Source organism: Mustelus asterias, chromosome 19 (assembly GCF_964213995.1).
Source record: "Mustelus asterias chromosome 19, sMusAst1.hap1.1, whole genome shotgun sequence".
Classification (NCBI taxonomy): domain Eukaryota; kingdom Metazoa; phylum Chordata; class Chondrichthyes; order Carcharhiniformes; family Triakidae; genus Mustelus; species Mustelus asterias.
The window spans coordinates 44,598,430-44,622,063 of NC_135819.1; the positions used below are offsets into that span (position 1 = coordinate 44,598,430).

Below are 23,634 nucleotides of genomic sequence, written 5' to 3' on the forward strand. Positions count from 1 at the left end.
CATAAGACCTACCCTCCAAACCAGGCAGCATCCTGGTAAATCTCCTCTGCACTCTTTCCAGCGCTTCGACATCCTTCTTATAGTGAGGTGACCAGAACTGCACACAATACTCCAAATGTGGTCTCACCAAGGTCCTGTACAGTTGCAGCATAACCCCACGGCTCTTAAACTCCAACCCCCTGTTAATAAAAGCTAACACACTATAGGCCTTCTTCACAGCTCTATCCACTTGAGTGGCAACCTTTAGAGATCTGTAGATATGAACCCCAAGATCTCTCTGTTCCTCCACAGTCTTCAGAACCCTACCTTTGACCCTGTAATCCACATTTAAATTAGTCCTACCAAAATGAATCACCTCACATTTATCAGGGTTAAACTCCATTTGCCATTTTTCAGCCCAGCTTTGCATCCTATCTATGTCTCTTTGCAGCCTACAACAGCCCTCCACCTCATCCACTACTCCATCAATCTTGGTGTCATCAGCAAATTTACTGATCCATCCTTCAGCCCCCTCCTCTAAGTCATTAATAAAAATCACAAAGAGCAGAGGACCAAGCACTGATCCCTGTGGCACTCCGCTAGCAACCTGCCTCCAATCCGAAAATTTTCCATCGACCACCACCACTGTCTTCGATCAGACAGCCAGTTACCTATCCAATCGGCCAACTTTCCCTCTATCCCACACCTCCTCACTTTCATCATAAGCCAACCATGGGGGACCTTATCAAACGCCTTACTAAAATCCATGTATATGACATCAACTGCCCTACCTTCATCAACACACTTAGTTCCCTCCTCAAAAAATTCTATCAAATTTGTGAGGCATGACTTGCCCTTCACGAATCCATGCTGACTATCCTGGATTAATCCGCATCTTTCTAAATGGCCGTAAATCCCATCTCTAAGGACCTTTTCCATCAATTTACCAACCAGTAAGTTGGTTTTTATCTCGACCAAAATTACTTCTTCATAGCAGTACAATGGTGAGGTTACTAAAATATGAATCCATAGCCCAAAATTAATGCTCTGTAGACTTTGGCCAGGATTCACTACCTGCATTTGCAACAAGCGCAAGTGCTGACGTGGGCACAAACTATCACAAGACTCGAAAAACAAGAATCTACCTGCCCAGGAAGGTCAGACATCTCATTTCAACACATTTCCATGTAATTAGTGGGCTTCCCCACTGTACCATTCCTCCACATTTGAAACTACCCTCTCGTCCGCGTGACGTCACGTCAGTGAGGTTTTCACCTGCTTTTTACAAACATGAAGAAGACAAATGGAACCCGCCCAGGGCACAGAGGTACATATAGTCCCCAGGGCGAGAGAAACATGCCCATACAATACCCTGGCATATCTCTCTGGAAACCTGAACCTGACCTGTGACTGTGCCCACAGACTCTGGCACCCTGAGACGGTCCCTGGCACTAGCCCCTGGCATCTTGGCATGCACTCTGGTCCCCTGGCACTGCTTCTGTCACTGCCATCTTAGCATTGCCCAGCACACTGGCACTGTCCTCTGGCATCCTGGCATGGCATCACCACTCTGCCACTGCCAGAGGGAAGTGTCTAGAGGGTCTTATAGGGGGATATATGGGAGGTTCCCCTTGTGCATGGAAGGGGGTCTCCAGTGTCCATGGGGGTAGGGAATGGTCTCAGTGTGTGCATGGGGATCGTCCTGTTTTTTCTATTGGAGATCTCAAGATTCCTGGCTGCCGTCTTTCTCCGGCCCCTCCCACCAGCGTGGCAGCGTGGGCCACACCTCCAGATTTCTTCTGCGCAGAATGCTTGATTATCTGGGAAGAAAACCCGGCCATGCAGCCTGCAAGCTACCACTCGGTAGAAAATGATAAATTCCGCCCCTGAGTTCAAACCTCACCAGAGCAGCTGAGAGAAGTGAAATTCAGTTAGTTAATTAATCTAGAATAAAATGCCAGGTTGATAAATAATAATCATGAAACAACTAGATTCTCATTAAATCACATCTAGTTCACTGCTGACTTTCAGGAGAGGAAATCTTAACAGAACTGGCCTACAAGTGACTCTGAACACAAACTATGTAATCTGTGCTTAACTGCTCTCTGACATGGCAGTATTCTGTTTAAGGGCAATTAAGAATAAGCACTAATTAACACTGATATCTCAAGAATGAATATAAATGAGAATGTTATAACTTGACTGATGTTGCAAATGGAAAACTTCTGATGCCATCAGGCTTCTCAAGTTCAGATGAGGCTGGAGGAAAATTTGATCTATGTCCTTTCCCATAAGACCATAAGACCATAAGACATAGGAGCGGAAGTAAGGCCATTCGGCCCATCGAGTCCACTCCACCATTCAATCATGGTTAATTTCAACTCCATTTACCCGCTCTCTCCCCATAGCCCTTAATTCCTCGAGAAATCAAGAATTTATCAATTTCTGTCTTGAAGACGCTCAACGTCTCGGCCTCCACAGCCCTCTGTGGCAATGAATTCCACAGACCCACCACTCTCTGGCTGAAGAAATTTCTCCTCATCTCTGTTCTAAAGTGACTCCCTTTTATTCTAAGGCTGTGCCCCCGCGTCCTAGTCTCCCCTGTTAATGGAAACAACTTCCCTACGTCCATCCTATCTAAGCCGTTCATTATCTTGTAAGTTTCTATCAGATCTCCCCTCAACCTCCTAAACTCCAATGAATATAATCCCACGATCCTCAGACGTTCATCGTATGTCAGGCCTACCATTCCTGGGATCATCCGTGTGAATCTCCGCTGGACCCGCTCCAGTGCCAGTATGTCCTTCCTGAGGTGTGGGGCCCAAAATTGCTCACAGTACTCCAAATGGGGCCTAACCAGTGCTTTATAAAGCCTCAGAAGTACATCCCTGCTTTTGTATTCCAAGCCTCTTGAGATAAATGACAACATTACATTTCCCAAACCAAGAATACTTGGGGCTGATCCTCAGTCCACACAATGAAACACATTTCTATTCTCCAGGTCTAAGGAAGAGCTCAAGCTATGGAACGTTTTCACAAAAGCTCAAAAGGTATCTTCGGCTCAGTTGTAATTGTGGCAGTCTTGACACATGTGGCTTCGGCCCGTCCCAGATGTCCTGGGATGCATAGGTTAGAGGGGTTAGTGGGTGGATATGGGGATAGGGCCTGGGTGGGATTGTGGTTGGTGCAGACTTGATGGGCCGAATGGCCTCTTTCTGCACTGTAGGATTCTATGATTCTAATTACTACCAAATCAATTGCTGAGATTTATATTTGTACCAAAAGAACACACATTGTTCTCCGTTAAAGACAATCATAATACAATGTACTATTTGGCATATGTTACTCCATTGGATAAATAAATGTAAAACTAACTTAAAAATGAATATGAAACTATTGAATAAAACTTACCCATAATGCATCTGCTCTGTTCCAGACCACAGATATAGTATGCTTCCTGTTTGAAATTTTTGTGTAAATTCCACTTTTATAGACGCCAATTACTTTGTCATGATATGGTAGACTTATTCTGTAAAATAAAGGTAATGTTGAATGAAACTGTTACTCTGAAAGAAGAAACAATTATAATATCATCTTATAGAAGTTATTTTTACGTCACAAGATTCAACTTTGGACAAGTAAAGATTTTTTTATCAAATTGGTTTGTATATTTGGAATTTGGAGCAGGAGAATGACAAATAATATCCCCATAAAGAACTATTAATTCTTCACATAATTCACTGCAACATCCCACCAGTTGATTCACAGCATTAGCAAAGTGATGGAAAAGGTCATCAACAGTGCTATCAAGAAGCTTTACACATCAATAACCTGCTCACTGATGCTGAGTTTGGGTTCCACCAGGACCACTCAAATCCTGACCTCATTTACAGCCTTATTCCAAATATAGAAAAAAGAGTTGAATTCAAGTGGAGAAGTTAGAATGACTGCCTGTGACATCAAGACAACTTTTCCCCTTAACACCAAGGCAGCCCTAGCAAAATTGAAATCAACAAGAATTGAGGGAAGCAAGTCTCCTGGTTGGAGTCATGTCTGACACAAAAGAAGATGGTTGTGGTTGTTGGAGGCCAATCATCCCATTCCCAAGTCATTGCTGCAGGAGTTTCTCAGGATAGTGTCCTAAGCCTAACCATCTTCATCTGCTTCATCAATGATGTTCCATCACAAGATCAGAGTGGGGATGTACATTGATGATTGTGCAATATTCAGTACCATTCGTGACTCTTCACATACTGAAGCAGTCTATCCAAATGCAGCAAATTCTGGGCAACATTCAGGCTTGGGCTGATAAATGACAAGTAATATTTGCACCACACAAGTACCAGGCTATGACCGCCTCCAACAGGAGGGAGTCTAAGCATTTCTAAATGACATTCAAAGGCATTACCATTGCTGACTTCCCCATCATCAACATCCTGGAGGTTATTGATCAGAAACTGAACTGGACAAGCCATATAAATGTTGTGGTTACGAGAGCATATCGACGGCTGGAAATTCTGTGACAAGCAACTCACTTCCTGGCTCCCAATATCCTGACCACCATTTACAAGGCACAAGTCAGCACTGTCTTGGAATATTCTTCACTTGCCTGGATGAGTGCAGCTCCAACAACGTTCAAGTAGATCAACACCGTCCAAGATAAAACAGCCCACTTCATGAGTACTCCATCACCATTTTAAATATTCACTCTTTCCACCACTGACAAACAGTGATGTTCAATATACGAGTGGTTTTGTTAGTAATAAGGCAGTATGGTTGGTGACCAGAGGACACTGATCCAATGCGATTACCAAAAGAACCCCAGGCGATATGAGGAAACAATTTTCTATGTTTTTTATGATCTGGAATGGGTATGGGACGGGTGGTGGGAGAATGGAGGGGGAGGCGGCACTGGGGAAGTAGATTGAGGAGTAGCACTGAAAAGAGAATTGGATAAATATTTGAAGGGAAGTATTTGTAAGGCTGCAAGGAAAAGGTAGGGGATTGGGATTGATTGAGCAGCTCTATCAAAGAGGCTGCACATGTACGGTGGGACAAATGGCCTCCTCCTGAGCTGCATGATGCTGGAATTTCCTATTAAAGTCATCTTGGCAGTAGCTACCAATGTTACTTGTATCGAAGTGCTCAATGATGTGTTGGTAGGCAGAAATAAATGTACAGCAAGCAACAAAAAAGTCTGCAATTAAAAAGCATATGCAGAGAAAACTTACTTCACATCTTGAACTGAGATGGTCCCATTCACCAGCAGAATTATGACACCTTCTATCTTGATGTAAATGCGTTCGAGATTGCCATTCGATCCTCTGTGGATTTGGATGTTGAAATCCTCTCCTCCACTTGTGCAATGGCGACTCAGAACATGGTTGCAGGTTGACGTGAAATGGTAAAACTTGTCATCAAATGTCCTGAACGCTCCATTTCCCCAAGTGCTGCAGAACCCTGTAACACAGTTGAAGTCAGATGGTGAAGGATGAAAGTGCCCATGAACTCTGCATAAGTTAAGCACACTGCACACACATCCAGATTTTTAAAAATTTATTCATGGGATATGGGAAATGCTGGCTAGGCCAGCATTCATTGCCCATCCCTGAGAACATTTAAGAATCAACCACATTGCTATGAATCTGGAGTCACATATAGGCCAGACCGGGTAAGGGAGGCAGATTTCCTTCCCTAAAGGACATTGGTGAACCAGATGGGTTTTTACAACAATCAGTTTCATAGTTTCATGGTCATCAGTGGACTTTTAACTCCAGATTTTTTTATTGAATTAAAATTTCACCATCTGCAATGGCAGGATCTGAACCTGGGTCCCCAGAGCATTAACCTGGCTTTCTGGATTACTAGTCCAGTGACAATACCACTACACCACTGCCTTCCACTAAATATTGCCCTTGACTGTTACTTCCTTATTGAGGAATCAATCCAATATCCCAAATCTAATGGGAGGCATGAGTTTGCAGGCAGAATGTGCTATTAAATGACTATATTAATAGTTATACCACAGAGTACGAGACATCTCCAGCAAAGCATCCCATAATTGCTATGGTTCAATAGCACAAAATATATAAAATATGCAAATAGATAGATAACAGTTGCGAACAAATGTTGAGAAAATATGGATGAACAGAGGAATCTAAGATTTAAATGATAATCAATGATCAGACTGATGTATTTAAAACAATACAAGAATTCAGTAGGATAATATCGAAGGTAAAATATTTCTTCTGGTGAGTGATGAATAAGGGCGCAGTCTTAAGGGTGGGCGAGTTCGTGGCATAGTCACTGGACTAATAATCCAGAGACCTGGGGTAATGCCCTGGGGACCTATAAGAACATCAGAACTAGGAACAGGAGTAGGCTATCTGGCCCCTCAAGCCTACTCCACACTCAATATGGTCATGGCTGATTTTTTGTTGGATTCAGCTCACCATAACCCTCAATTTCTTTACTGTTCAAAAATGTATCTATCCTTGCCTCAAAAACATTCAATGAGGTAGCCTCAACTGCTTCACTGGGCAGGGAATTCCACAGATTCACAACCTTTTGGGTGAAGAAGTTCCTCCTCAACTCAGTCTTAAATCTGCTCTTCCCTTATTTTGAGGCCATGCCCCCTAGTTCTAGTTCAAACCCAAGGGTTTGAATCCCACCACAGCAGATGGCGAAATTTGAATTCAATAAAAGTCTAACAATGACCATGAAACCAGTGTTGATTGTTGTAAAAATGCATCTGGTTCACTATCATCCTTCGGGGAATGCTGTCCTTACCTAGTCTGTGACTCCTGCCCTACAGCAATGGGGTTGATTCTTTAAAAAATGCCTTCCGAAATGGCTTAGCAAGCCGCTCAGCTCGAGAGCAATTAGAGATGGACAATAAATGCTGGCCCGGACTGCGATGTCCACATCCCATGACTATTTTTTTAATCATGAGAACTGCAGGCAATTCAGGACTGAAATCAGGAGTGTGAACAAGCTTGAGGCTTGTCGGTCTGACTCATTTTCCAATTTTCTTTCAAACTCACTAGAAGTGACTAGGGGATTTTCACAGTAACTTCATTGCAGTGTTAATGTAAGCCTAACTTGTGACGAATAAATAAATAAACTTTAAGTGAGCATACAGGTAGATTAAGCTCATAAATAATGCCATTTAGGTTATTAGACACTAAATGGCCTCTTTTGTATGCTTCTAAATATAGCCTGTGGGGAAAATTAAATGTCGGCAGTCAGCGTCATAGAAATCATAGAAACCCTACAGTACAGAAAGAGGCCATTCGGCCCATCGAGTCTGCACCGACCACAATCCCACCCAGGCCCTACCCCCATATCCCTACATATTTTACCTGCTAATCCCTCTAATCTACACATCCCAGGACACTAAGGGGCAATTTTAACATGGCCAATCAACCTAACCCACACATCTTTGGACTGTGAGAGGAAACCGGAGCACCCGGAGGAAACCCACGCAGACACGAGGAGAAGAATGTGCAAACTCCACACAGACAGTGACCCAAGCTGGGAATTGAACCCAGGTCCCTGGAGCTGTGAAGCAGCAGTGCTAACCACTGTGCTACCGTGCCGCCCAGGGTATTTTTTTGGAATTGCAAGAATTTGGCTGTAACTGACTGTGCGATAACTGACACGGATTCCCAGAGTGGAGAACATTTTATTTCTTAACCCTGACATCGCTCCAATTGACAATTTTTTAAATTACGGTTTTAAAAAGTCATGCATCTCCATAAGAAAGTAAATAAACACTTACCACTGCTGCTATCCAATGTCGTTTCCTCCAAGGATCTGGGGACATATCTCTCCAAGAGGCTTTGCGAACCTGGTTCAGAAGAAGATATTTGCATCAAATTAGGCTCAGACATACAAGTGAGGTGGGTACTTCCCCTTGTGTTTCGTTTGAAGTTCAGTTATTAGTGTCACAAGTAGGGGTTACATTGACACTGCAATGAAGTTATTGTGAAAATCCCCCCATCGCCACACTCCGGCGCCTGTTCGGGTACACTGAGGGAGAATTTAACAAGGCCAATGCACTTAACCAGCACATCTTCCAGACTTGTTGGAGGAAATGAAACCCATGCAGACATGGGGGAACGTGCAGACTCCACACAGTCACCCAAGTCGGGAATTGAACCTGGGTCCCTGGTGCTGAGAGGTAGCAGTGTAACCACTGTGCCACCCTTGACATGGAAACCCAAAAGGAACACCATAAATATTTAGTCACTCCCTGCACATTTACGACAGCATATCTGTGGCGTGGACCTGGCAAGGTTGACTTCTTCCATGGCCTTGCAGTGAATAGTCGCCATTTTCCCCTGCTTGGGGACAGCTCACAAGTGTCAGCTTTTGATTGTGATCAGGTGAACATAGATGAAACAGCACAAAGGCTGGGCATGGGAGGCAGGCTCGACTGGGGATGGCTGCGGGGATTGGTGTGGACGTGTGTGTGTGTGTGTGTGTGTGGACGTGTGCGGGTGTGGGTGGACGTGTGTGTGTGTGTGGACATGTGTGTGTGTGTGTGTGTGTGTGGATGGACGTGTGTGTGTGCATGTGGGTGGACATGTGTGTGTGTGTGTGGACGTGCGTGTGTGTGTGGACGTATGTGCGTGTGGACGTGTGTGGGAGTGGACGTGTGTGTGTGTGGACGTGTGTGGGGTTGGACATGTGTGGGGGTGGACGTGTGTGGGGGTGGACGTGTGTGGGGGTGGACGTGTGTGGGGGTGGACGTGTGTGGGGGTGGACGTGTGTGGGGGTGGACATGTGTGGGGGTGGACGTGTGTAGGGTTGGACATGTGTGGGGGTGGACGTGTGTGGGGGTGGACGTGTGTGGGGGTGGACGTGTGTGGGGGTGGACATGTGTGTGTGTGTGTGTGGACGTGTGTGTGTGTGTGGACGTGTGTGTGTGTGTGTGTGTGTGGACGTGTGTGGGAGTGGACGTGCGTGGGGGTGGACGTGTGTCAGGGAGTAGAGGCTGGACAGGTGAGGTACGACCAATGGGGATGTGTGGCGGGGGTGGGGGGGCTGTCTTGGGAAGATAGACAAACTATTCGGGGTTCGTTTGGAAGCTGTTCTGGGAACGAAGCCTCTTTGCGCATTGTAAATGTCTATGAATCTAGCGGTGAGCAAATGGCTGTCTGGTTGCCCTTTAAATATAATCCCCAGACCTTCGATCCCAGGAAATACTGGCAGGAAAGGAAAAGCACTAAGTGGTTGATTTTTTTGAATCCAATGTTGCCAAAGTTTAACTTTAAAAGGACTCCACTTTTGGGGGAGGGGGGGAATGAGGGCAGGTTTGGGGAAGCTCGCTGTCACTGCATCTAGACAGGCAGGGAGGGTCTCTGGGTTTGCCTGGGACATTAGCCCCCGAACTATCATTTACATAAACTGGGATTTACAAAGTCAGCAGTTATATGTGCACTCCACCAGATAAATTTGCAGCATTGTTCCTATCCATAGGTGAACAAAGTTCTCAGAACCTATCATTAGTTTACTACGTTCATTAACCTTATCAATCTCAAATATTAATAAATGCTTTCCTGGTGTGGCGAACAAAGCAAGAAGGGAGTAGGGTAAATAAGGTAGATATTTTGCAACTTGTTTGAATAATTCATACAGAACTATCCCTTACCAAAGTAAATAATGGCATCCCATGCTGGGGAAATTGCACAATATTGATGGGCAGAGTGCCCATTTTTTGTTACATGCATTCAGGTACAGTTAACAAGTATTAAATGATTATTCATGCTAATTTACATGGTGCAAAAACTGGCTTATTATCCTTGATCAGCTTGGCTGCCTTAGAAATTTTTTAGAAAAAGTATGTACTGGCTAATAGCCGCTTCCTGCACTGATAAAAAGGAATTTGTTTTTGAATGAAAGATATAGAGAAGACATCAACATCCTATTTTTTGAATCTTCCTCCAATGTGACAATCTTCTCAGAACCCCTGTTCCCTCTAATTTGAGCCTCTTGCTCATTCCTGATTCCCAATGATCCACGTTAAGTTGCCTTCAACTACCCTGACCCTCGACTCTGGAATCTCCTCCTGGCGCCTTCCCAAGTCTTTCTGCTTCAGACTGGCCGAACCTAATATCTTGTTACTTGACTCAGTGTCAAATTCTTTTTGGTAACGCTCTTGTGAACTGTTTTGGGAGTGCTTCCCCACATTAGAGATGCTATATAAATACAAATTGTTCTAGATATCAGGAAGTGAAGGGCTTTTTGCAAAGCTCTTTGGGCAACACAAATAGCGAACATTTTGGGAGAAGATAAAAAAATGGAAAGCAAATGTGTTAAAGAAATTGCTATCCTTACCATTCTATACGGGCATTTAGATAACAATCATATATTTAGCTGTGACCACAAGACTAGCATATCTTTATTGTGTTTGCTATCAGTACACAAATCAAATCTGTGGGTGTGAACTGAGATAATGGGAGAAAGTGCCTCGGGTGTTTGTCTTCAAGCAGATTGACCATAAATTGAAATAAGTTATCAATCTGGCTCAACAACATGTTCCTGTCATACTGAACCTTAACATTGCATAGTTACGGAATTTGGGGAGATAGTCATTTTGATAGATAAGCTTCACCGTAAATGATGAAGATCACATTCCACCACTCACTGGTGTTAAAATAAAGATCAGAGTTACGACCAAAATTTGTTTAGTCAAAATTGCATTCAAACTAAATTGTTTGGAAAATGACATTCCCCCTGGAGTTTTCTCAATGTGCCAGATGAACTATTGAATTGGAGGTGCAACTTTATCAGAGGAAGCCAACACTGAGATAAATGTATTTTTATCTCCCAATGGGGCGGCATGGTGGCACAGTGGTTAGCACAACTGCCTCACAGTGCCCAAGGACCCGGGTTCGATTCTCGGCTTGGGTCACTGTGCGGAGTTTACACGTTCTCCCCATGTCTGCGTGGGGTTTCCTCCGGGAGCTCCGGTTTCCTCCCACAGTTCAAAGATGTGCAGGTTAGGTGCATTGGCCATGCTACATTTTTCCTCAGTGTACCCGAACAGGCACTGGAATGTGGCGACTAAGGGATTAGACAGTAACTAGGACTAGACAGTAACTTCATTGCAGTGTGAATGTAAGTCTACTTGTGACTAATAAATAAACTTTAAATTGCAACACCAACGCATGGGCCTCTCAGATTCAGCTAACAAGCTGATTGATACAATCCAAGATAGCTTTGTCCCCACATGAACTATATATGTAATTAGAATTGGACAGGGTGCTAACAAATGGTAGGCTATTTTTATTTAGTCTGAGGTATCAATGAGAAAACTTGACCATAATGCTTCCTGTCATCCTCTTTTAGGAAAACTAAGACCCTTGAATAATTTCATCACAAATAGTTAACAAACAAGTTTAAAGTTTTCAAGCTTTTTTCTTTGATATGGTAGTTCATAAAAGAATGGAGAGATTAAGAAAAATGTCAGCATTCTTGGATCCAGAGTGAGTTATCACAGGGAGTGATTAAGGGAGATGACATGCAATACTTTACAAAAAATGAAGTATTTGAAACAGAAATTATTGGGAGAACAGCAGGATTCACCTTGGGTGCCTCTATCAAAGCATAAGCAGCCACAATAGGTGGAATAGCCTCCAACTGTTCAGTCAATGCTAAAGGTCTATGGTACTGATTTAGTGAGGTGTGAGCTTAACTCTCAAATTTATCTGAGGTGAAAAGTACATTATACTGAAGGAAAGTTTATCCTGGGGAGATATTAAATACAATATATCTGTTCTTAAAAAATCACTGGTATTGAATTAATTACCCTGATGGAGGAATCATTTATAACTGCTACAACCAATAGTTTCTTTTACACAATCAAAAAGAAAGACTTGTCATCTTTTTTCACCTAGTCGTACTGTTCTTGCTTTTATTCCCCTTTACCTGCAGTGAAAGCCACTGGTATTCTGCACTTTTTCAACAAGGGACGCAGGTTAAAGGATCACCCATGTTAAACATCACAAAATTCCTAAAGTTCATTGTGCAATAGTTCATTACAAGGACTCACCTTGAAGAAAACAAGTTATTTTGTAGTGCTTTAAATTCTAAAGCTCTGACTTTGTAAATTAGGTCGCTCCCACCTCCGGGAGTGCTGAGACCCAACTGCGGATGTGGGCCCAAAAGTGCATAAACTTTCCAATTGGGAGTGTGTGAAAACTTCCAGTGGCAGGGATTTGCGTAGGACCCGATGATACTGTCCCAAAGGTTTAAGGTGGTAGTATTTTCTGTGGGGGTCAGGATTGCTGGTTGTTGGGTCTGCTTCTTGCAATTTGATGTCACAAAAGGAGCTGGGAATGGGAGGGGGATGGGAGTCACCCCCCCTCCGCCGTGCCCCCACCCCTCCAACCAAGCCAGCCCCCAACCCCTCCACCGAAACTCCTACTTTTCGTGTTTCTACTGCCCCATATTTTTCATCCAAACCCATTGTCAAACTTATTACAGAATTACATCTTCATGATATTTTATTTCACATCACAATTATTTACATAAATATAAAAATGCATATAAGCTTTATTACTGCAAAATCATCAGTCATAGTGTACTAAACGCACTTACCTTTGCTCAGGGACAGAGCCCAGAGGACAACTAATACAAGCTTTTCCATTGCATTAGTTTGGGACATCAGTAGGCACCAATGGTCATGCTGGTGTACAGTCTACTACTTAAGTCCATTTATATGGTGCTGCTCAACTCATTTGAATAGAATAAGGAAGTTGAAAGCAGTTATTTGCAAAGCATTTTCCCTTTGATGGTGAATTTAACCCTTTGGATTCTGAAACATTCTTTTAGGCACTTAATTCAGCACAGCTCTTTTTTGTAACAAAAAGTAAGCACAATCAAATGCCTTGCCAAGTTTTGTTTGAAACCATGGCATCAATGTTGCACAATTCCAATTTGCTTCCCGCACATGGGCACGGGACCATTTCTTATTGACTTTCCTATACACCGTGTAACCTGTAATTACTCGTAAGAGATTTTGGAATTTGTTTCCTCCACCTGTATCCAAGGTCCATATTTTAGTCGCTGTCACACTGACATTAAAGGCCAAATTTCTGAGGTGCAATGGGGGTGGGATTAGAGGTACGTGAACCCAGAATTTCTGGCCGCCAGCCACTGTAGTGGGTTTCTAGTACAGTTCAGAGATGGAACCATTTTGAGAAAAGCCAGATCAGGGACAAGATGGCTACCCATCGGAAAGTTGGGGGTAACAAATTAGGCCAGTTCAGGGACCAATAAGGCCTCCTTCCCATGCCGGATTTTCCAGTTAGCAAGCAAATTCTACCCAGCAGCCAGTTAAATGAAGTGGCCTCCTGGCGTGTGTACTGAAATGATGTGGTCAAGTTCATGCTTCATTCTGAGAGGAACACCCCCTACACTCATCATGGCCATCCAGACGAGGTGGGCTAAGTGGCCTACATCTGCTCCTGTGTCTCATCCAGTGGAGCCCCTCCACCATCACAGCTAAGTCTTTTGTTAGTGGCCTTTCTGTAAATATTACCTGGTCAGCCTCCATCTTGAAGTGTCCTCTCTCCACTTTACAATTGGCAGCTCCAGAGCTGTGGATGTGTCATTGCTAGAGGGCCTCCAGCCTTAGGAGCCCACCCATCATGTTTAATTGGACAGTGAGATTGCCCCTTGGCCATGAAGTGGTCACTCCTGCAAAAGTCATTATCAGGTGATTATTCCCGACACAGTGCAGGCCCTGCATTTAATCACAACAATTGATATCCTGACCCCCAAACAGAAAATCCAGCCTTAAATGCAGGTGGCTGGGACAGGGGGGATTATGACAAAGGTAAACTATTACCCCTCATGCTTCTTGACCAATTTACAGCCTTTGGCAGAGATGACCACACCATCTTCCTTTAATGCCTTGTCCAACTGGTTAGTACTGCGCTTGCTTGCTTCCATTCTGCAATGCTTCTCTTCCTGCTCTTGCACTGTTCCCTCTGATCTCCACTGTAGTTCTCAAGTGTTCAATTGTTTGGTGTATAATGAGGAGTATCGGTTGACTGTTCTCTGTTTTCTTGGTCAAGCCCATATGCGGTTACAGAGAAAGAAAAGCAAAAAGTGAGCTGGGGGCAAACATTGTAAAAAATTGGAAATGAAGTTCTTGTTCAGACATAGAAACGCGACAGGGAGAATCCTGCATCTGGGATGAAGTCCCATCGCAGGGCTGAGAACGTGGACTGTTTCCCACTTCGGACGTCGGAGAGAAACCATATCGTCCGGCACAATCTCATTAATTATGCACCCATGACTTTAGTGCCATATTCCGTGGCAGGGTGAGCATGATGGCCTGAGTCCCATCCTCATACCCAGGTGCTGCATTGAAAAGCCACCCAACCTCACTGGCCCACCATTGAAGAAAGAAGATGGATCTCCAAGAACTCGAAGGCAGGAGGATGGACCTGCTCTATGACACTGAGTCTGGAAGACCTATATGTATGTTCCTCCCCATCCACCGCTGTGGTGTTCCGGGATACAAGGTTGCTGGCGGCCTCCATCCCAAACCCCAGACATTGGCTCCCCATTAAACTTCCCATCCTTGCTTACAATTCCCTCTCTAACCTCTCCCCTCCCTATCTCAGTAATCCACTGCAGGCTCTCAGCCCTCTGGTGTATCTGCAGTCCTCTCACTCTGGTATCTCAAGAAACCTCAACTTTAATCATCATTAGTATCCTTGCTTTCAGCTGCCAGGTCTTAAGCTCTGGAATTCCATCCCTAGGCCTCACTGCCTCTCCTACCTCTCCTTCCAGCTTACACCCTCTCCTTAAAACCAATGCCTTTACCCTAATATGCCTTTATGTGGCTTGATGTCAAATCTTGATCTATAATGCAACAAAAACAGAAAATGCTGGAAAATCTCAGCAGGTCTGACAGCATCTGTGGAGAGAAACATTGGCTCCATTCTCTCTCCACAGATACTGTCAGACCTGCTGAGATTTTCCAGCATTTTCTGGTTTTGTTTCAGATTTCAGCATCTGCAGTAATTTTCTTTTATCTTGATTTATAATGCTCTTGTAAAGCACTTTAGGATATATATTGGGTTAAAGGCCCAATAAATGTGGCTGCTGTAAAGTTAAAAAGTTACCACTTTTCACTTTGGTCACAAAAGGAAAGGTTTGTGGCATGATCACTCCCTAGAATTGTACATGGCCAGAAGGATTATGGGCTGTAAAAAAAAAGATGGACAGAAATCAACAATGTTTTATCTCCATTGATTTATTGTTGTTGGAAACACCAACCTGACCGGGTAGAAACATTAAAATTGTTCAATGATAAATATTTCACCAGATTGGAAGTCATTTCTTAATGTATCCGCCGGCAAGGTTGAATGCAAATAAACTATTGCTTTTAAACAATACATCGGGATATTTTAGTGTTTTTTTTGTTATTAATCTGTGTTACAAGTAGCCTTACATTAACACTGCAATGAAGTTACTGTGAAAATCCCCTAGTTGCCACATTCCGGTGCCTGTTTGGGTACACTGAGGGAGAATTTAGCATGGCCAATGCACCTAACCAGCACGCCTTTTGGATTGTGGGAAGAAACTGGGGCACCCGGAGGAAACCCATGCAGACATGGGGAGAATGTACACACTCCGCACAGACCCAAGCCGGGAATTGAGCCCGGGTCCCTCGCGCTGTGAGGCAGCAGTGCTAACCACTGTGCTACCGTATTTTGTGTCCATTTGGTTGATAAGAAAATGCCATATCCAGGGTCTCGGCAATGGCAAATTTTGTGGAAGTCTCCTGGGAAAAATTCCAATATTTGGACGTTTCCAGGAAACAGGTGGGAGAAGAGAGAGAGAGAGAGAAATGTGAGGCAGATGAGGGCAGTGTCTGCTTACAATCATGCACTACCCTGACACACACACAGATGCAATTACTCAAACCTGAGAGAGAATCTATTCATTAGTAGACATGGATTCACACACAGACAGTGATAGAGTTTTCCTGCAAACATTACCCCACCTTCAGCGCAACACAGCCAATCACTGTGAAGGTCACTTAAACTCTCTTCTTTGCCACAGAGATTTCAGGTACGGTACATAGCTAACCAGTGGGAGTGGTGGAATACCCTGAAGTGCAAAGAAAGGATTCATGTACCTACCTCGTGCATCGTGTTGATGATTTTGTCAATTATATATTGCCGAGGTGCCTGCCTAACTGAAGGGCCAAGTTTTCACCAGCAAATGTCTCGGTTTTGGGAAAAGGGACGCTGTTTAAAACTCAGGCTGTTGGTCGCAAGACCAGAAAGGACAAAACTTTTCAAATGCTAAACCAAAACTAACTCCATCTATCAGAGACTTTGATCATCTAATCACCAGCTCCAAATTGGTAAGAGAGACAATGACATCGGTGGCACAGTGGTTAGCACTGCTGTCTCACAGCGCCAGGGACCCGGGTTCAATTCCAGCCTTGGGTCGCTGTCTATGTGGAGTTTGCAAATTCTCCCCGTCTTTGTCTGGATTTCCTCTGGGAGCTCCGGTTTCCTCCCACAGTCCAAAGATGTATGGGTTAGGTTGATTGTCCATGCTAAATTGCCACTTAGTGCCCCTGGATGATTAGGTTAGAGGGATTAGTGGAGTAAATATGTGGGGTTAAGGGGATAGGCCTAGGTGAGATTGTTGTCAGTGCAGATGCGATGGGCCGAATGGCCTCCTTCTGCACTGTAGGGATTCTATGAAAAACGTAGGTTAGGCGGATTAGCAGGGTAAATGTGCAGAGTTATGGGGATATGGCAGAGGGAGAGGTTGGGTGGAATGCTCTTTCAGAGAGTTGGCGCAGGTCTGATGGGCCAGATTCTACTGAGAGAGCCCATCCGAAGATAGTTCACACACCTTATGATATTCAAGCTTCAGAGTTTGCATTGTTCCACAACACCAGCCTGAGGAGGGAAAAACAATATACATTCAAACAAAGCTTTCTGTCTGGGGGAACCAATCAATATAATTTTGGATTTGTTTTCACTGTCGGAGTAGATCAGGCAGAAAATGGTGTCTGAAAGGAGGGGTCAAAATGTGAGGTGAAATGAAAAGGGAGGAACAGGGGGCATGACAAGATCAGGATATCAGAACTGTGGCTGGCTCTCTCTCTCTCTCTCTGTCTCTCTATAATCAGGACTGAAGGAATTCACAAGGAATGGGGTACGGCCCCGAGGACCTTGACCAGAGAGGACATGATGGAGTGAATATTTCATCTGCAGCCTGTGGAATACTCAGCCCAACGCCGTGTGAGGGTCACCTCACATCTCCCGACCAAACTTTCAGGAATTTTGGGAGTTTAACAACCATGAAGAGGGGAGTCTGGAGAGGCTTAGATCAGCGAAGTCCAAGGGGAAGTAATCTGTTTTATCAGCCACATAGAACGTTTAGCGTCAGGTGTGTCATATTTAGATTCACTGTAATAAACATACGCTTATTATTCAAAACTCACAACCTGTGTGGATTGCATTGTTCATCATCCTTCAGCTATGTTCAGAAATGTAAGCCCAGACCTTTGGCCGTAAATAAATCAGTTCGCTTATAGAATCCTATACTGCAAAAGGTAGCCATTCAGCCCACCGACTCTGCGCCGACCACAATCCCACCCAGGCCCTACCCCCACAACCCCATGCATTTACCCTAGCTAATCCCCCTGACACTAAGGGGCAATTTAGCATGGCCAATCCACCAAACCCTCACATCTATGGACTGTGGGAGGAAACCGGAGCATCCGGGGGAAACCCACTCAGACACGGGGAGAAGGTGCAAACTCCACACCAAGTCGTGACCAGTAATGCTGAACAACCCTCACACAATCAGAAACAGTAAGCACATGCAACTGAAGAGAAAACAAGCTTCTATCCAATCAGAATCACTTTAATTTAAACTCAACTCATCCCCCCCCCAACAACTCCACCCCATGACAAGGATATAAGAGTACATGCAACAAGAAAAGGTCATTTGGCCCATCACTTTATCTCCACTTCATCCCCTTAGCAAAACTTAAGACAAAATTTCCAAAACAGGAGAAATTGACAAGTGTGTTGAACATAAAAAGATAAGAGCAGGAGTAGGCCATTCAGCCCCTTGGACATGTACTGCCAGTCTAAATCAGGGTTAAACTGATTGCGGCCTTAATTCCACTTTCCTGTTCACCCTCCCCCCCCCCCACCCACCCCATAACCCTTGACTCATTTGTCAATGGAAAATTGGTCTAATTCAGTCTTAAATATATTCTTAGAATCCCTACAGTGCAGAAGGTGGCCATTCAGCCCATCAAGTCTGTACCAACTCTCTGACAGAGCATTTTACCCGTAACCCCATGGATTTACCCTGCTAATCCTCCCTAACCTGCACATCGTGGGATACTAAGGGGCAATTAAGCATGGCCAATCAACTCTCCTGCACACCTTTGGACTGTGGGAGGAAACCAGAGCACTCAGAGGAAACCCACGCAGATACAGGGAGAGCATGAAAACTCCACACAGTCACCAAAGGCCAGAATCGAAACCCAGTCCCCGGGGCTGTGAGGCGTCAGTGCTAACCACTGTGCCACCATGCCACCCTTCAATGACCTTGCTTGCTGGGGGAGAGAATTCCAAACTTGATGACCCTCTGAGGGGAAGAATTCCTCCTCAACTCCATCAAAAAATAAAGGATCTCCTATCTAAACTATGCCCCCTAGTTCTGGATTCCCCGATGAGGTGAAACATCCTCTCAGCATCTACCCTGTCAAGCTCCTCAGAACCTCAGATGTTTCAATATGATCACCACTCATTCCTCTAAACTCCAGTCAGCAGAGCCTCAACACACATAAACTTTCCACATAAAACAACCCCTCCATCCCAGGAATCAGGCCTGTGAACCTTCTCTGAACTGCCACCTGATGTAAGGTGACAAAACCAGCACACAGTTCTCTGGGTGCAAGCTCACCAATGCCCTACATAAATTTAGCAAGACTTTCCTACATTCTATTCCACCCTCCTTGCAAGAAGTGCAAACATTCCATTTGCCTTCTTCATTACTTGCTTTACCTGTACGCCAGCTTTTTATGATTCATGTACAAGAACACCCAGATTCGTCTAGATTGCATTCTGCAGCCTCTCTCCATTGTTTTTCCATTCTTCCTGCCCAAATTGACAACTTCACATTTTCCCTCACATTATATTCCACCTGATATTTTGCCCACTCATTTAGCCTATCTATATCCCTTTGGAGATTCTTTGTATTCTCCTCACAACTTGCTTTCCTACCTATCTTCAGCAGATCAGACTTAATATGAATCATAAATAGTTGAGGTCCAGGCATTGATCCCAAAAGCACTCTGTTGGTTATAGCTTGCCAACTCAAACCTGGCCTGAAAATGTAAGATGGCGGGGCATAACCTAACAAGCATTGATCAGCACTCCACCCCTCAGTCAGGAGGAAGTCCTGCTTTGGAGAGCTCCCAGCCAATCAGTCCCTCCAGCAGTAGCGCCCCAGTGGCCGGAAGAGGCATTGCACAGAGCTTCCAGAGCCTAAGTCTTGGGAACCGGGTAAGTACCAAAGTGGGGAGTGTCGGGAAGGCCTGATGAGACACAAGGAGTGTGGTCGGGGTCTCAAGCAATAGGCTGCAGGAGTGGGGGGGGGGGAGGGAGGGAGGGTTTAGAGATCAACAGGCCTTAAGTGCCCGAGACAGAAGGGAGCATGTGATTGAGGCCACCGTCTCACCCCTTGCCAGCTAAAGAACAAGGTGCCAGGAGCAGATGGAATCCCTGCTGGAACATTGAAACAAGGTGGGGAAGCACAATTGGCGCAAATACATGGCCTAATTTCCCTATCTGGAAGGAAAAGAACATAGTAAGAAGTTTAACAACACCAGGTTAAAGTCCAACAGGTTTATTTGGTAGCAAAAGCCACACAAGCTTTCGGAGCTGCAAGCCCCTTCTTCAGGTGAGTGGGAATTCTGTTCACAAACAGAGCATGCCAGGGGATCTCAGGTATGCTGTAATCATGACCATCCTCAAGTAAGGTGACAAGCCAAACTGCAGTAGCTCCAGAGGAATTTTCCTCTTCTCTGTCACAGGGAAGGTCGTTTCAAGAGTCCTCCTTAATTACCCTCGCCTTGTGGCTGAAGAACTCCTCCCAGATTCCCACCCACTAAAGGGCACAAAGGACCTGATCTTCACCATGTGGCAACTACAAGAGGGGTGGCATGGTGTCACAGTGGTTAGCACTGCTGCCTCTCAACGCTAGGGACCTGGGTTCGATTCCCAGCTTGGGTCACTATCTATGCAGAGTCTGCACGTTCTCCCTGTGTCTGCATGGATTTCCTTTGGGTGCTCTGGTTTCCTCCCACAGTCTGAAAGACGCGCTGGTTAGGTACATTGGCCATGCTAAATTCTCCCTCAGTGTACCAGAACAGGTGCCAGAGTGTGGCGACTTGGGGATTTTCACAGTAACTTCATTGCAGTGTTAATGTAAGCCTACCTGTGATACTAATAAATAAACGAAACTAAAACTAAAGACAAATGCAGGGAACAGCACCAACCCTTGTATATGGACTTCTTTGACTTCACAAAGGCCTTCCACACTCTGAACTGTGAGGGATTATGGAGCATTCTCCTCTGCTTTAGCTGCTCCCAAATGTTTGTCCCCATCCTCTGCCTGCTCCACCATGACATGCAAGCGTTTTTGTTTGCAAAAATATACTTTATTCATAAGAAATCTGCAAGAACATTACAAACATTTCAAAATGGCCATCACATAAAGTATTCAGGTCTATACATACATCCAGTAACACTCTGAGACACTTCAATAAAGTCAACGAAACATTATAGACATTTTACAATGGGGCCACAATGACGTCATGTTAAGATGAATGTACAACTCATATAAATGAGGAGTTGGCACAAAGTTTATGAGCTGCCAGTGTCACTGGGAACAGGCACGGGCAGACTGTGAATCGCAAACCCCAGCCCTGAAAAATGGTTCAAACCCATTTTTAGCCCAAGATTCAAAATCCTGGGTGAAATTCTCCAGGCTTCCAGCTGTGTGTTTCCCTCCGGCAGGAGGTGGCGTGTTGTTTGCTGGCGGTGGGATTCTCTGGTCCCACCACTGTCAATGGGAATCCCCATTGACATCACCCCACGCCAGCGGGAAACCTGCAGGCGGGGCTGCGCTGCTGGCTGGAACGGAGAATCCCGCCAGCATGGACAGCCAGAGATTTCCAGCCTCTCTTTAGCCGCCTAACATGGTATAAATAAGGTCATAAATAATAGCACCAGCCAACATGCCATTGATTAAGCTATTGAATAATGTAAAATATAGGGGGCAATGCTGCCCCACTCATTCTTCAAGACAAGTTGTTTCAGTGGGTGTCCCACTTATGATTCCAACGGTCTTGGAGTTCAAATACACATCCCAGTTCAAATTTAAGATTTGTTCCATTTCTCCATAGCTTTCATACATTCTTCATTTTGATGACATGGAGCCAGGACTATGGGCAATGAGGAGAGCGCTGGAGTATGGCGTTAAGATAGAGGAACTGTCATGATCATTTTGAGAGGCAAAGCAGACTCGAGAGGCCGAATGGCCAACTACTGCTCCTATTTTTACTGTTTCTATGTTTCTAAATCTGAAAGAATGTTCTGGATTTCACCCATAAGTAATACGTGAGATTTTATATAACATTGCAGAACATCATAATGCTTAGGAACATAGGAACAAGTGTAGGCCAATCAGCACCCCTCCCCAAAGCCTGCTAGAACATAGAACATAGAAACCCTACAGTACAGAAAGAGGCCATTCGGCCCATCGAGTCTGCACCGACCACAATCCCACCCCGGCCCTACCCCCATATCCCAACATACTTACCCACTAATCCCTCTAACCTATGCATCTCAGGACACTAAGGGCAATTTTTAGCGTGGCCAATCTACCTAACCCACACATCTTTTGGACTGTGGGAGGAAACCAGAGGAAACCCACGCAGACACGAGGAGAATGTGCAAACTCCACACAGACAGTAACCCAAGCCGGGAATCGAACCCAGGTCCCTGGAGCCGTGAAGCAGCAGCGCTAACCACTGTGCTACCGTGCCTGCTCTGCCATTTAATTGGACCTTAGCTGACCTGTCGCTCAATACTGTTTATATACCATTCATGCATAAGCTCAAACCCCTAAACAATAAAAATCTATCGACCTTTGTCCTTTAAAAATTTTTCAGTAGAATCAAATTTCTTGACATTCCACCTCAGTTCTTAGTATTGTGATATCAGAATATCAAAAAATTCAATAAGTCTCCTGATAAAGTTTATTTTCCAAAAAAAAACAAAATCAAATTTCTCTATGACTCAAACGTTTCATGCTTTGTTGCCTGGCAATGACATTCTGTGCATGCCCAGTTACCCAGAACGGAATTCTGTGATCTAGGAGCGATCAAACCATGCAACAATTGTGAGAGGTTTCTCCTGAACTGTACTGGGTGCAGAAATTACAGAAAAATTCCACAGATTTCCTCCAACAATCTGAAAAACCTGCTGGTCAGGTGCATTGGTCATGCTAAATTCTCTCTCGGTGTACCCGAACAGGTGTCACAATGTGGCGACTCAAGGGTTTTCACAGTAACTTCATTGCAGTGTTAATGCAAGCCTACCTGTGACACTAATAAATAAACGAATAAACGAAACTAAAACTAAAGACAAATGCAGGGAACAGCACCAACCCTTGTATATGGACTTCTTTGACTTCACAAAGGCCTTCCACACACTGAACTGTGAGGGATTATGGAGCATTCTCCTCTGTTTTAGCTGCCCCCAAAAGTTTGTCCCCATCCTCTGCCTGCTCCACCATGACATGCAAGTGTTTTTGTTTGCAAAAATATACTTTATTCATAAGAAATCTGCAAGAACATTACAAACATTTCAAAATGGCCATCACATAAGGTATTCAGGTCTATACATACATCCAGTAAAGTCGATGAAACATGATAGACATTTTACAATGGGGCCACAATGACGTCATGTTAAGATGAATGTACAACTCATATAAATGAGGAGGTGGCACAAAGTTTATGAGCTGCCAGTGTCACTGGGAACAGGCACGGGCAGACTGTGAATCGCAAACCCCAGCCCTGAAAAATGGTTCAAACCCATTTTTAGCCCAAGATTCAAAATCCTGGGTGAAATTCTCCAGGCTTCCAGCTGTGTGTTTCCCTCCGGCAGGAGGTGGCGTGTTGTTTGCTGGCGGTGGGATTCTCTGGTCCCACCACTGTCAATGGGAATCCCCATTGACATCACCCCACGCCAGCGGGAAACCTGCAGGCGGGGCTGCGCTGCTGGCTGGAACGGAGAATCCCGCCAGCATGGACAGCCAGAGATTTCCAGCCTCTCTTTAGCCGCCTAACATGGTATAAATAAGGTCATAAATAATAGCACCAGCCAACATGCCATTGATTAAGCTATTGAATAATGTAAAATATAGGGGGCAATGCTGCCCCACTCATTCTTCAAGACAAGTTGTTTCAGTGGGTGTCCCACTTATGATTCCAACGGTCTTGGAGTTCAAATACACATCCCAGTTCAAATTTAAGATTTGTTCCATTTCTCCATAGCTTTCATACATTCTTCATTA

General features: G+C 44.6%; 1 protein-coding gene across 1 annotated transcript in view; it reads right to left on the bottom strand.

Moving 5' to 3' along the window:
- LOC144507484 (mucin-5AC-like) overlaps window positions 1-12,665 on the bottom strand; it is a 229,113-nt gene extending 216,448 nt beyond the window's left edge. The window contains exons 1-4 of the mRNA XM_078234610.1: window positions 12,586-12,665; window positions 7,760-7,828; window positions 5,211-5,439; window positions 3,391-3,508 (exon numbers count right to left, since the gene is read on the bottom strand). Of these exons, the coding sequence (XP_078090736.1) occupies window positions 3,391-3,508; window positions 5,211-5,439; window positions 7,760-7,828; window positions 12,586-12,652 (483 nt within the window). The 5' untranslated portion in view covers window positions 12,653-12,665. The remainder of the gene's footprint in view (window positions 1-3,390; window positions 3,509-5,210; window positions 5,440-7,759; window positions 7,829-12,585) is intronic.
- Window positions 12,666-23,634: the final 10,969 nt, after the last annotated feature.